Source organism: Salvia hispanica, chromosome 4 (genome assembly GCF_029641045.1).
Source record: "Salvia hispanica isolate PSC_SH4W2 chromosome 4, Shi_PSC_v1, whole genome shotgun sequence".
Taxonomy (NCBI): Eukaryota; Viridiplantae; Streptophyta; class Magnoliopsida; order Lamiales; family Lamiaceae; genus Salvia; species Salvia hispanica.
Genome location: NC_142695.1, coordinates 19,380,640 through 19,395,619, shown reverse-complemented (window position 1 = coordinate 19,395,619; position 14,980 = coordinate 19,380,640). Strand labels below are relative to the sequence as shown.

General features: G+C 31.8%; 1 protein-coding gene and 1 long non-coding RNA gene across 2 annotated transcripts; both read right to left on the bottom strand.

Annotated features, from left to right (window-relative positions):
• Window positions 1–3,325: 3,325 nt before the first annotated feature.
• On the bottom strand, window positions 3,326–4,670 carry LOC125197061 (uncharacterized). The gene is made up of 2 exons (XR_007171993.2): window positions 4,464–4,670; window positions 3,326–3,768 (listed from the first exon to the last, which is right to left on the bottom strand). It is a non-coding gene; the product is annotated as an uncharacterized LOC125197061 (long non-coding RNA).
• Window positions 4,671–7,091: 2,421 nt separating this feature from the next.
• Window positions 7,092–7,864, bottom strand: LOC125196845 (zinc finger protein 1-like). The gene has a single exon (XM_048095505.2). It carries the CDS (start codon window positions 7,776–7,778, stop codon window positions 7,215–7,217), a length of 564 nt encoding a protein of 187 aa, XP_047951462.1. The 5' UTR covers window positions 7,779–7,864; the 3' UTR covers window positions 7,092–7,214.
• Window positions 7,865–14,980: the final 7,116 nt, after the last annotated feature.

Genomic DNA, 14,980 nt, shown 5'->3' with positions numbered 1-14,980 from the left:
GGAAAGGTAGCAGCATTTTTTTTTTATTTTATGTATGGTGGTTTGTAGTTGAAATGTTGAATACGTTGTCATAAGAAAAGTCAGCGAACTCATTACATACTTACGTCAAATTCTTTTCCCCATTTTTAAATTGCGTGATTTATATAAAATGTACATTGCAATTACTATTAGAATATTTATAGCTACTTAATTTATATGATGTATATTATGGTTTTATATTTAAATTAATGACCTGCATACGGTAATATCCTCTTTCTATATTACATAGGGAGTAAGGGAGTAGTAATTTTTTTATTATATTATTGATTTGTATTCTTTTTGTAATCATTCTATTATAATTAAATTATTTTTTTTTGAAAAATTATACTAAGAGAATATTTTCTTTCAAATATTTATTTTTTTCTATCGCGTAATTTATTTTCTCGATACTTATTTATTTATTATTTTCCAACTTTATTTACACCCCATTAAATTTATTAAATATTCTAATTATATTTTCGTATTAAAAGAAACGTCTAAATTGTAATCAGACAAAGTGAGGATAAAATTATACTCCACACATCTAATAATACTAAAAAATGAGTATACATTAGAAGCACATTACATATAAAAAGGGCATTGCCCCCAAATAACCAGAAATTCAGTCTTTTGTAACATAAAAATCATCTGGAAAATTAAAAAAAATTAATACTACTATTCACATTTTATCACGGGCTCTGACTTGAGTTAAACTTTATTTGGTGTGATAGAATATTTTTAGGTTTATATCTTCATCAAAATTGTTATATTCAAAATATTGATTAGTTTGACTACATATTTAAAACTCGCTCAATCACGTCATTGGTTTGAGATGTGTATGCACTACATAAACAAAATTTATGGTGATATGATCTAAATATTTTGCACAAGACAATTGCAAATAATGTTAAATACTGTAGTTAACTTGTGGAACAAATTCCACAATCTGAGTAAACTTCTTGATTTTTTTTGACGAACCAAAATAATTATTGTACAACACTAACGTAACTAATCTATAATGTATGTAAGCTAGATTGATGCCTCACATATAACAAAAGTATTATTTACATTAATTACATAATTACTGACTCGTTAATTAATTATTTATAGTGGCACAGCGCACATGGAAACATATGGGGTGCGTATTCTTATGTAACTAATGATGCCGCTAATACCATTATCAAATGTTTATCTTTAAACGCAATTTGTGAATTAATTAATGAAACTAATCGTGTTAAGATCTATTAATCGCAATTGTATATCTTTAAACTGTTGGTTTTAGCTTTGGCACGTTGCCATGAAGATGATCACATGAAGAACGACCTCTTAAAATATAAAGTAATTTATCTTAAATAGATTTTCCAATTTTGAGTAGATGAAACATTTAATAAAAAGCTGCTATGCTCTGCGTATGATAAACCTATTAACTTATAGCTGCAGGAAAAATAAACATACACAACACGTATTTATCATTATCCATTCATCAATGCAATCCCTATTTTGCCTTTTTCAGCAAATTCAACGTTTTCTAATTGTGTGTTTTTTTTACTGGAATTTAACTTAATTTAGATTGTTGTAGTACATTTTTTTTTAAAAATTAATTTTATATTCTAAGCTCAACTCAACTCAACTCAACTCATAAATTAATTTTAGGTACATATATTCATATAATGTTAATAAGTCTTTGCACGCAGCCATACATGTCTAGGGCTGGGGAAAAATATCGAAAAAATGATATATCGCTCGTATCGTATTGAAAAATATTGAAAAATTATCGAATTTTCGATATATCGTAATTTTCGATACGATACGATATCGTATCGTAAGTTTTCGATACAATAACGATATGAATTTCCTTATATCGCGATATATCGTTTTATATCGAAAATTTTCGATATATCGATATTTTCGATATATATCGATATTTTATTTTCGATATATATCGATATATATCGAAATTTTCGATATATATCGATATTTAACGATATATCGAATTTCGATACGATAAATCAAAATATCGATACGATAACGATATGAAATTTTTTTATATCGAAAGTTTCGATATATCGAACTTTCGATACGATAACGATATGAAATTCTTTCATATCGATATTTTCGATACGATACACGATACAACGTTTTCGATACGATATATCGTATCGACCCACCCCTACTAACATGTCCGATTTTACTATTGTCATTCCAAATTAATATTCAACCAAAACTTACTGTTCTTATATAATTTTTGAAAATATTTACAAAAAATAACTGTTTTTTTATATACTTTCGCATAAGAGTTGTTTAAAATTATCTTTAAAAAAAAGTGTCGAAATCATAATTTTATAAATATAGATAGTAATAATAAAAGACATCACAAATTTTGAGGTTTAATTCCATCAAATATAAGTACATATGTGCGAAGTGTATGATGAAGTTGGCGTGTAGAAATAAAATAAAATAGTACTATTATCTTGATAGGGCTGTGAACAAATACTAATGCAAAATCTGGAGTAATAATTTTCAATTTTGTATATTAAGATTATCGATACGAAAATATAACTTTATCAACACATCATGTAAATTAAAATATTTATGTATTTGAGTTGATAATATTAATATACAAAATTAAAAAATTATGCATTTTGTATTAGAAATTACTCCCTCCGTCCGCCATTAGTAGTCCCGGTCACTTTTGCGCACTCATTTTGTAAAAATGATAATAAATAGTTAAAGTGGAGAAATGGTTAAATAAGAAGGAGAATAATGTTGACAAGAGTCTTCTTATCATTATTCCCTCTTGTACTTTACCATTTCTCCACTTTAACTATTTATTATCATTTTTATAAAATGAGTGCGCAAAAGTGATCGGGACTCCTAATGGCGGACGGAGGGAGTAGTTATTATTATAATGCGACCCTATCTCTGATAAATATGAACGAAGAGATTATGTGTTCTATCCTTCCCTCCTTTTACTGAGTCAGCAGCTTCGAATCACACACGACTATCTTGACACATTCGACGGTTTCCTGGCCTTCCTCACTTTTGATCTGAGCATTTTGAAGGGTGAAGTTCCAAACTAATTTAGGAAAGGTGGTGTAAGCTATAAATGGAAAAAAAAATGGAAGAAAGATACAAATACCAGGTTGTTGCTCAACGATGTAACAATCACCAAACTGTAACAGACTAGAAAACTGGAGATCATCCTTTTACACATCAAACCTTTAAATCTTGTCACTATGGATTGCTCAACTTCGTTAACTTAATTCAATGCAATATATGACACACTGATTGATTAAAACAGAGAGGATATCAACAACCAACCAAATAAAAAAAGGAGTAATTTCAGACTTCAGTACAATACCTAATTAGTTAATTTAGGACTACATTATCATCAACATGGCATATTGTACTTGTAGCTAGAACAACCAGAAGCTAAATGTTTATGATCTACTACTAAACAGCTATATACTCAGATACTCTTATGAGACCCTTCAAGCATTGAGGCCAATAAAGTTCACAAGAAAAAGCTCCGCAAGAAACCAACAAGTTTAGCTTTAACAATAGTTGAAAATACAGTCAGAAAATGAAGCCCTTCAATCCATAATCCAACTTTAATTATATATTCTTGCCAGAATAACAAGGACATGTATATTGGTAAGATATTAATGAAACTTTTCTTTCAGATGGAGTCTTGTCTACCTTAATGGAGACCTTGGTCTTCACCTCATTTTCCAGAGTCTCTGTCATTGACTGCAATCATGCAAACACATATTTTCAGATTCCCTCTCTTTCCCTAGCATCTGATGATAAATGTCAATTGTCCCCATTAGACCATCAACCTTGAAGCCTATTCTTGAATATTATCAAGTTCATAAATCACTAGTTTGCATCCATACCATTAGACATTAGTAGTCATCTCCAATCTTAGGTTAGAATGGTATGGAAGTGTTCCATTCTGTGTTACTACGATATCCATGAAGACTGAGTGTATACAGATCATTGCCAGTCACACAAATTCCTATTCATTTTATGCGATGAATTACAAATACTGAAGGTCCATAAAGTTTAATTTCCATCTTCCTTTTCTTAACACGTTATTGTAAATTTGTAATCCAAATGAAGGTCCAAATATTATTTTCATCAGCCTTCCGTTTATATTTTCTAACATTGGAGAGCGAATTTCTACTTATGGCCAAATATAAGACATTGGGAAGTTTATAGTATTTTATAAAATTTAATTCGTGTTTATGAAAAAAGACGGCTGAAATCTTTAGAAATACGTGTACAGAGACGGAATTTAAAAACAAAGCTGGAGCCTGGAAGCATTGCAGCAAAAGAAGAAATTCGGCAACATTCGTGACAATAGAATCGTCGTTTTCCCAAAATCAATTAGGGTAAATCATAGTTAGCAGAAACGGAAACAGTAATCACGCGTAAATAAGAACCTTTTCGAACTGAAGAAGAACTTGAATGGCTCAGCAGTCAGCACACCCCTACTAACCAGAGTTTCCGTCAAGCACATCCCGATCGTCGATATCCTGTACACCTCGCAAGTCGCCATTTTTCCTCTGCCGACGGAATTATCTGGATTAAGGTCGAGCACACACAAACTTGATTTTCGGAAGTTTATTAATTGGTTAGATAATCTGGTCGAGCTATTCACACAGGAATGAGAATTCGGGCTTTTTATACCCAATTTTTAGGAGTACAAAATAAATAGTTTCATTATGGTATTGGGCCTCTACTAAAGTTGTTTGGACTGAAGTTATTTTCACTCTTGGGCCTAATTCATAAAATTATTAATTTTACGTGTTTCTTTTATTAACTATTTGTCGAACCTCTAATTTCCTTTTATTAATTAATTTATTATTTTCAAATTGGAGTCATTAATTATTTCCAGCACAACACCTACCCGGTCGAGTAGGAGTCTATGAATTCGGCCTTAAGCTGTTAAACGCGATATTTTGATCTAACTGACCACTTTTTGACATTTGTTTTGATATAAAATTTGGATACATTTTTTAACTCCGGCCTATATACACATATAAATATAGGGTAGTCATAAAATGCAAACTTATATATTGTACAAACTCAAAACTGCTCAACACGATTTCAATACAATATTTACACAGTGTAAAATTTCAAGATTTTAATATCAACACAATATCAACACAACATCAATCATTAGCTACCGTTGAAATTCTGTTGACATTCTCTTGTTGATACTTTTTTGTGATCTGTTGATATTTTACAATGGTCCATATCATAGTTTTGAGTTTGTACAATATTTAGAGTTTTTATTTAATCATATTCATATAAATGTAACTATACTAAATGCCTCTTCTCAAAATTATAAAACTATCCTATACATATTTTTTCACCATGCTAAAATGGATTTCTAGCTATGCTCATGACGGAAACGACGTCGTTTCATTTCTACCCAAACAATGACAATTTGAAAAGCCGATGTTTTTTATCACGTCATAAAATCCAACTACCATGTCACTACCATTTTCACCAAAAAAAAAGTCCTGTGAGACAGTTCCGAACTATAATTAAATTATATACTTCACAGAATTTTAAAATTATGAAATTGATTAAAAATTTATTATAATTTAAATGACAATTTTTTCCGGGAAAAGATTCATCCACAATTTAACAAAATAAATAGCTAAAGTACTCTAAACAGTAGTATATTGTATCAAAGTATTTGATGGTCATAGATAATCATCTTATTGCTGGTTGTTCATATCTTTGAACGTGGATCAAGAACTAATTATAATATATAGTACGATTATACAACTAACAAAAAATTTAATTTTATCATCAAATAGATATAATAGATAGTATATTGTGAATTATACTTATACCCTTAAACCAATTTTAAAAGAATATGCGCGTCTATAATAGTAAGTGATAGATGTTATACAAAGGCACACACATCTCATTACACGTCTTAGATCATACAATTGTCTAGGATTTTATGCAAAGGATCTCACATGATTATACAATACATCACCCTATCATAATTGCTTCCTTAAATAATGATCAAATAAAGAAAAAAATGGTTTGTTAATTTCCTCAAAAGGAAAATACTTGAAGCTTTGTCATTCTTACCTGGCATGATCAATCTCGTGTTGTATGTATGTGGTATACAGATAGACACGTTCAAATTAATCTTTATATTGATTTCATTTAAAAATTAATTAGTAGACCGCGTAACGACTTTGTAAATATTCATCTCCACGCTTTATCCATTGATTACTCCCCAAGTAATTAATATGCTTTGAGTTTATTCACAAAAAAGCGTTTAGTTACATACATATTTATTTATTTATTGTTGCCATGCCATCTAATGATAGTGTCAAACTCTCTCAAGCGGTAGCTTCCAAGTTTCAACTTTCCTATACAAATAATTATTTAACTATATCGCATCCGATGACAGCGACGTCGACGGATTTAGAACAAAATTCTAGTGAGCTGATTCATTAATTAGAAATGCACTATCATTCATTGAAACTACCTGATTTGGGAGACATTTCCATTCCGGTTGAACCAAACTTTAGTGAAATTTCTTCCTAAACCAATCAATAGAAGGATGAGTAAGTCATAAGATTTAAGTTAGTATTTTTTTTATTTCGTATTTTCAAATGTAAAATAACTTGTGGATTTCAGTCAATAACATGGAGTAGAATGTGATGATTGTTAGAGAAAAGTAAATTATTAGGAGATAGATATAATAGAGAATCTGAATATTAGCTAGGGGTATTTTGTCGAATTTATTAATAAAAAGAGTGTTAGAAGATTGGTGAATATTCGAACAATAAAGAGGCACACCTAGATATAATTAGTGGCCACACAACATGCGACATCGTGCGATTTTAGGCATTCTACCACGTGGGGTTTCCATGTTTCAACCACAATTTCAGCATCTTCTAATACAATTCCATGGTTTCAAGAGACGTGTGACTAATTATTTCGATTTCCTTTATTTCAAAGATTAGAATTGTGATTGTCACCACCTCTAATTAATTAGTTCAATCAAATAAGCAATAGCAGAAGAGCATAATGAGTAATAATAACACAATAAAAGACTAATTTGATTAATGAATCAAAGAATCCAATCCTGTGTACAAATAATTCTATCTAGCTAGTATAGTAAAAAGTTTTAAGTATGCACTCCAACAGGCATATATTTATTTGTATAGCGCACTTTCCACTTCTTCATCACAGTGCAGCTCTGGCGGCGGCATGTTCAAATCGAAATCCCGAGCCACGGCGGCGGCGGTGGAGGAGGTGGTGGTGCGGCTCTTGGCAGCACTGCCTCCGATCACGCCTTCGTAGTGCCTCCGCTTGTGCCCGCCGAGCGCCTGCCCCGTCCCGAACCGCTTGTGGCAAATTGAGCACTCGTGGATCCGCCCGCTAGGGTTCAACGCCGCGGCGCCGGAGTGATTGCTATCGTCCGACGCCGCCTTGCCGCGGTGGCTGGCCTTGTGCCCCCCCAGCGCTTGGTACGACGGGAAAACCTTGTCGCACACGCTACACTTGTAATTTGCGGCGACGGCGGCGCTTTTGATGTCTTCTCCGGGAGCGGCGCCGGAGCGGGCGAGCATGACGAGGCAGACTGCGAGGTACTCGTCTTCGGACTGATCGCGGCGCTTGGAGCGTTTGGATTTGGGCCACTGCATAGCGGCGCGGGGGTCGACGTCGTCGAAGCGGCGGGAGAGGGCGGAGGAGGAGTTGAGAGCGTCGAGAGCCATGGCTAGAGAGAGAGAGAGAGGGGGGGAATGTTTTTATTTTTGATGGAGTGAGAGAGTGAGGGGAAAGAAAGGGAGGGAAGGGGGATTTATATATGGGCTAAGTTGGGTGTTGCGTGGGGAGTGGCGGTGGGGGAGTTGTATTGGATTATGTATAAATTTCTAGAGAGATTGTTTTGGCTTCTATAATCTAATACTTTAATTATAATCCTACAATTGAATTAATCAAGAGTGAAAAGAGTCTATCTACACAAGTAATGAGAGATCACACGTCTCTGAGTATTAGTTTGGTGGAAAAGAAAAGGGAATAATTTGAGGTCAAAGTTGAGTGGGAGTGGGAGTAGGGCAATATATGTTAGGTTAATTGTGATTATGTGGCCTTATCCGTCTATATGTGTTTGTGTGTTTGAGATACACTATGACTGGTGACCGACCTATGGAGTTTGGACATAAGCAATTACGCCTCCAATTCTAGCAACCACTTTTTCAAAGTCAAAAACTCTCTTTAACCAATAATAAAACAAAATTTGAGGTGGAATAATTACTATCACCGAATTAATTACTGTATTTGGATAGTTACTTCATTCCGGATTTTGATTTCGGCAATTAAGAAAATTAATGATATTTGTTACAATCATATTTGTGGAATCGGATGGCCTGCCTGAAATTATATATTGGGATATATGTTTTAATTAATGGATATAAGTGGAATACACTTTGTTTATTTTGCTTTGAGATTTTGATTTATCAATGCAGATAAGCTATTTTAATTTTTTTACGATCCAGGAGGTAAATAGCTAGTTCACGAGTCACGCTACAAATACAAATTCCTTGCAATTCTTGACTTTTACTTAACCGATAAGCGACCCTTTCTTAAATAATTACAGATCTGGATATGTCTTTTTTTAGTTCATGATCATGAGTGACGACAATACCAAATTAATTTTTGTGATTGGAAAATGTTATTAATTATTTGTGAAAGAAAAAAGGCACAAGTATCATATTCTAATTAGAAGAATTAAGGAGACTATGCAATAATATGCAATGGAAAAAAAAAGGAGCTTAGCCTGGTTTTTTAATAAATCAAAACAATAATTGAAACTATAATTTTGAACCGCGGAATAGAGCATTTTTATGTGATTTTTGTCGTCTAGAGAAGTAATTAACACAAATTAATTTTCTAGGTTTTTATGTAGGTGAAATATTTAATTATCTTTAAAGTTTCAACCCATTAAATAGTTTGGCATGCCCAGCTACATTTAATAATAATAATACTTTGCTTAAATCATGTTAATAAATATTCCCTTCAAATGAAAAATTAAGTGAAGAATTAATGTTTTTTCTCTTTTTCATTTTTACAAGGTTTCCCTGTAAAAACAGGTTACTACATATTAACAATTTAGCCCACAATGGTAATCTATGATAATCAAAGCAGAAACACAAGATGACAATAGATAGAATATTATACTTTAAAACGAATAAAGAAAATATATCGTACTCCTATATAGGTATATACGCTTCTTTTGTATGGTTATTTACTTATTTAACTCTTTTTGCTATTTTTTCCCTATAAAATATTCGTTGTCTAACTTTTATTCGCAATAGGCCACTGAGGTCTTATTCATGATTATTACAACAAACAAATTCAGTTCTTGTTTTTGCCGAAAAAATTACTAATTCACTGTAAGAAAAAATTATGTATGGTTAAATTTCTCACCCTCGCATTATAAATGTTCATTGTGGGAATTTGGAGAAGGGTTATTAATCTATGAAATCAAATTAGTGGTCACCCCAAATCCCAATATTCGTTTAGCCGAAAATAGTTAAAAATTGCATCATGCATCTTGATCGATCGCGGAAATTTCAGATTTTTTTTTAATCTTGAAACTTAGTAAGCAAATATAGATTATATATATTGACGTAAAGAATAAATTGTATACTATATAACAATAATGTAATTTTTAGGAACTAAATATAGAAAAAATAATACTCCATTACTACATGGCATGTAGTGATGAATTAATATTGGACGTATATAGAACCATTTTTCTACACTACTAACACCAATGTTTTAAAAACCGGACCGGCGAGCGAACCGGCGAGGCTACTGGTTCACGGTTTAACTGGTCCAACCGGTCGAATCATCGGTCGAACCGTTTTACTGTAGCATTTATATATAATGAGTATATAATTAAATACATATTTATTATAAAACACTTGGTTTCAAAACATGTAAATAAACAAGCATTAATGCAATATATAATTTAATTTTAAATAATATAAAGATATATAAGTATTGATAAAGCATATATATACCAATTCTTAACGAGTAATACTAGTAATGTAAAAATACATATTCATATGTTTATTATACTATGTATTAATTTTCATGTTATGAACACTTCTCCCATTATATATTCTTGTTATTTTATTTTCAATCTAAGCATAAGTAACTAAAACTTTATTCGAAGTTAATTAAGATTTATTAATTTTAGTTATGATATAAAATATGTATATAGCTTTTAAGTATAAATATACAATTAGTATATAGTTGATAGTTGATATAATATGAAGTAGTACATATTAACAAAACAAACTACATCCCACATTGAAAAAGTAAAGGCAAAAGATTGTAAAAGATGACTATAAAATAAGCTTTTCATCCCACATTGAAAAATGAAAGAACAATCTTGTGGAATACTTCTATAAAAGAAAGACACAAATGATTTTTTAAGCTAGTTTTTATAAATTCATAGGCCCAATACAAGTATGGGTTAGTATGAAATGAAAGTTTAGTATAAATTTTGTTTAAATTGATTTTTAATTCATTTTTAAAAATAAAAAAAATTTGGTAATCGGTTTGACCGGTTCCCAGTTTTCGGTCCAACTGGCCGGTTCACCCGGTCCAAAACGGTTCAATGCTCCACTGGTTTTATATAGTGAATTGGACCGAAGAGGTCACGAGTTCGCGGCCGAACCGGTCCGACCGGCTGATCCAAACCGGTTTTTAAAACACTGAGTAACACCACCATAACATGAAAAATAAATAGCGCAGATAATCGGGATTGAACCAAATATTTTTCACTAAAAAGAATTTTTTGGGTGACTCAAATTCTTAGTGACTATAAAGCAATATTATATTGTCAAAACAATTTTCATTTAAAATAAATTTAGTGAATTCCAGTGAGAATAAAGAAAGATTTTAGCATCCGTACAAGCAAAGGACTTGAATCATGATTTCGGAACAATTCCTAATTCCTTGAACTCTTTTAGGTTGGATTACAACTAATTCCACGTGTCTCACCTTTGTATCCAATCAAATAAGCATTTATTTTTAAAATGTATTTTTACGCGGGTTGTGAGTAGGGGTGGTTCGGTACGGTATACCGTATCGGGAGTGCCATACCGTATACCATACCGAAAGTTACGGTATGACAAAAACCATACCGATACCGTACCGTAAGTTTCGGTATACCGGAGTTCGGTATACCGGAAATTCGGTATGGCAGTTTTCCATACCGTTACCATACCGTGTTATCGGTATACCGTACCGCATTTCGGTATACCGTACTTTTGCGGTATACCGAACTGCGATATGACATTCCGATATACCGTTATACCGTGTTTTGCGGTACGGCATACCGTTATACCATTATACCGTGAAAAAATCTATTATATCCAAAATATTAAAAAAAAATCTAGTTTTCAACTACTTCAAAAAATAGGGTTCCCAATTTTGATTCTTTTATTTTTATATAATAAAAATTCTTATTTTTTAAAATTTAGTTTAAATATAACATATATAAATATATATTTATATTATATATATATCAATCGGTATACCGCGGTATGGGAAATCTAATACCGTTACCGTACCGATCTCTATCGGTACGGTATGATATCGTACCGAAAACTACGGTATACCAAAAAAACGGTATTTTCGGTATTTTTTCGGTACGGTAAGTCCGGTATTCTGGTATTCCGGTATAATTCCCCAGCCCTAGTTGTGAGTCTTGTGACCGATTATTTGTTAGCAAGGATATTAATATAAATTTATTTTTCGATCGACAATAATATTATGACGTCATGTGTATGCTATATGAACAAATTTGAAAAGTTCATATATTTTTATCAAACCAGCCTTTTCCATTCAAATTTAATTTATACGTTACGGTCAAGAGGTCAATTATATCGAATAAATCTTGAGTAATATTTCCTTTTTAATCTGATAAGTTTTAAGAGTATAATTGTCAGTTATACATTTTCAATAACAAATCTTATGATAACGGAGAATTCTAAGGTTACAACATCTCTTTTGTGTAGTTATAAAAAAATTATTAAAATCTCAACATCTATTTTTCTTTTATTATACTCTATTATAGTTTTGTTTAATTTACACCGCCAAAATAATAGGAGTAATGTAAGTGGAAAAGGAGGTGAGAGAGATAGACAAGTGGAAGGCAGGTAAAAGTTGATCCAAACGCGGCGCAAGTGACGTGGATGCGTTTATAACTAAAACATGACACGTGACGCTTAAGAGCCAACTTTGGGTATCTAATCTAAGTATGGGACAAGTAAAGCCAAATCCCACTCTACCTCTCCGAACTCAATTTATTAAATATTTATCTTAAACTACATTAGGAATGTCTAAATGGTATCATACGATTCGATCTAATAATAACCGGCTATTCAAATATTCGATATTCGCATATAGTACTAGTAACAAACCCTAATATTTAATTAAAAATATATATAATCGACACAACCCTACAATTTACTAGGACTTCTTTTATTTTTCCTTTTACTCCTCGACATTGAGATGCGTCGAGAAAGAACCATTTTTTGTTTGAATTTTAATAGAATTGAAACAAAAATATAAAGAAATTTTTAAAAAAACTAAACGACTAATTTGAAAATGTTAGTATGAGAAATCGGTGCGACTAGCTAGCTGCAAGCATTGAGTTGTGATACCCTTAATTGTCAAGTGCGGATACCCAATATGAGTAATAATGCTTAATAAGGTCAGACTCACAATCACAAAAGGAAGAAAAAAATTGCTGTGGTTACTCGCAAAAGTTGGATAGTGGGCACTCGAACCAAAATTCATATAAGATGTTTGAAAAATGTGGATTATTTAAACATCATATTCAGATATTAAACTGTATAATAAATTTTGAAGCAATAATTTTTTTTATATATTTTGTATTTGTTGAATGAATGAATAACTATATGGAGTATTTATTTGTATATAAAAAGATACACCTAATAACTATACACTTAATTCTTATACTATTAGGCAATTATAATGTCTGAAGAGTTGAGATGAATTTAGAAGAAATTTGCTTAAGAGAAAATATATTGGGATCCTTCGGTGACAAGCTTCTTTTAAATCACCTTATGTTAATTTTAAGGGCAGGATGGCGCACAAAGAGTAATGGAAAAAAAATTGGAGTTGGCATGAAACACAATGGATATAAAAGTTATTTTAAATTAAATATTTCCGAACAATGGAGTCATGGTAAATGAAGAGTGAGTCAAGCAACATATTTCGTCAACAAGCCCTTGGCAACATGTGAGGTTTTAGAATTGACAGTGGACTAGCCCTTGACCGAAAGTCACGAAGACTTGGAAAGGTATTGTGAGGTGTGGCGGGAGGATGGCTTCGTTGATCATTCTTTACAGTGGGTCTCAGTAGTTGGTTGCTCCACGATAGATTAATTTCTTATATTTATTAGCATTTTTGTATTTTAATTTTGATTTTCAACATTTGATATAATTTTGTTTTAATTTATCATATTCTGCTCAATAAATTCAAGCCTATACGATTATTGGATGAGAGCGATATTTGACCACGACTGTTTAACACTTATAATCATTAAACAAGTGGCTTTATAAGAGAAATTAGGGGATGGAGAGTGAGAAATGAAAGGATTAAGATCCCATGTGTGTTTGTTAGTGACTTTGTCCCAACAAAGTGATTTAGTGAACACGTAGTTAACGCTTTGCCCACACACACAGTTAGGCACATAAAACATTAGGTCACTAATTAAAGGGTTTAATTACTCCATTTTACACCAATCAATCTAATTTCATGTTCATTGTATATCACTAAACTTCTCACGCACTAAATTTAAACTTATATTAGCAATGGAGGTTATTTGATGCATGCATGTGACAAGGATAGTAGGATCAATATAGATAGAGAAATGTAGTTGTAAGATATATTTAAAATTGATATTATTTGTGAGAAACATTGTTTAATTCATGTTTAGTGTATTTATTTTGTTTTTTTTACATTTAGTTATATTTTAATATCTTAAAATCAAATTTATATTATTATTTTCATAAATTACATAAAATCAAAGCTTGTTTTATAATTTTATTTATTCTTTTATTCTCATATGCTTTCGTATATTTTCAGAGATTCAATTGATTATAGATGAAAATTTATAACGTAAAAAATATGGTTTGATTTATATTTACCATCAAATATTTAGTCAAGATTAGTGTGACCCCTTTAGACATTTGGGGGATAATGGAACCAACTCAAGGCAAAGTAGCCAAAATTGTTAGGTCTTTATTTCAATAAGAATTATTTAATCATACATGGTAATTCAACTTGAATTTATTAGTTGAAAGAGAATCGTACAGCTAAGTCATGGTTCGAAATGAGTCATTCATCCCTTAAAGGGTCTTATAAATTATAAGGAAGAGGATTATTCATACTTATATAGACAAGCTAGAATCATCACCAAGTCGACGTGGAACAAGATTTAAGAGTTTTAACATGCCTCTTCACGTGTGGGCTGGAATGACACTTCGGACTTCCATTACGTGGGTAGAGTTTTAACACGCCTCCTCACGTTTGAGGCCGGAATGACACTTCGGACTTCCATCACGTGTTCGGACTTCCATCACGTAGGTAGGCAAGAAAATAGATAAATCCATCACTTACTTGGGTCCGCTCTGATACCATATTAGAAATGAGTCACTCACCCCTTAAAAGGGTTATCCATACTTATATAGACAAACTAAGATTATCACCAAGTCGATGTATTATCTAAAGTTGTTAAGTTTTCAGTTGGTAAAATTAAATAACACAAATCATCACACTGACTCCCTTCTGGGGGATTAGAATCATCTGATGATGCATCAATCGAAAACAAATGGCAATTCAATACGGGAATAATTAAATTTTTTACAAT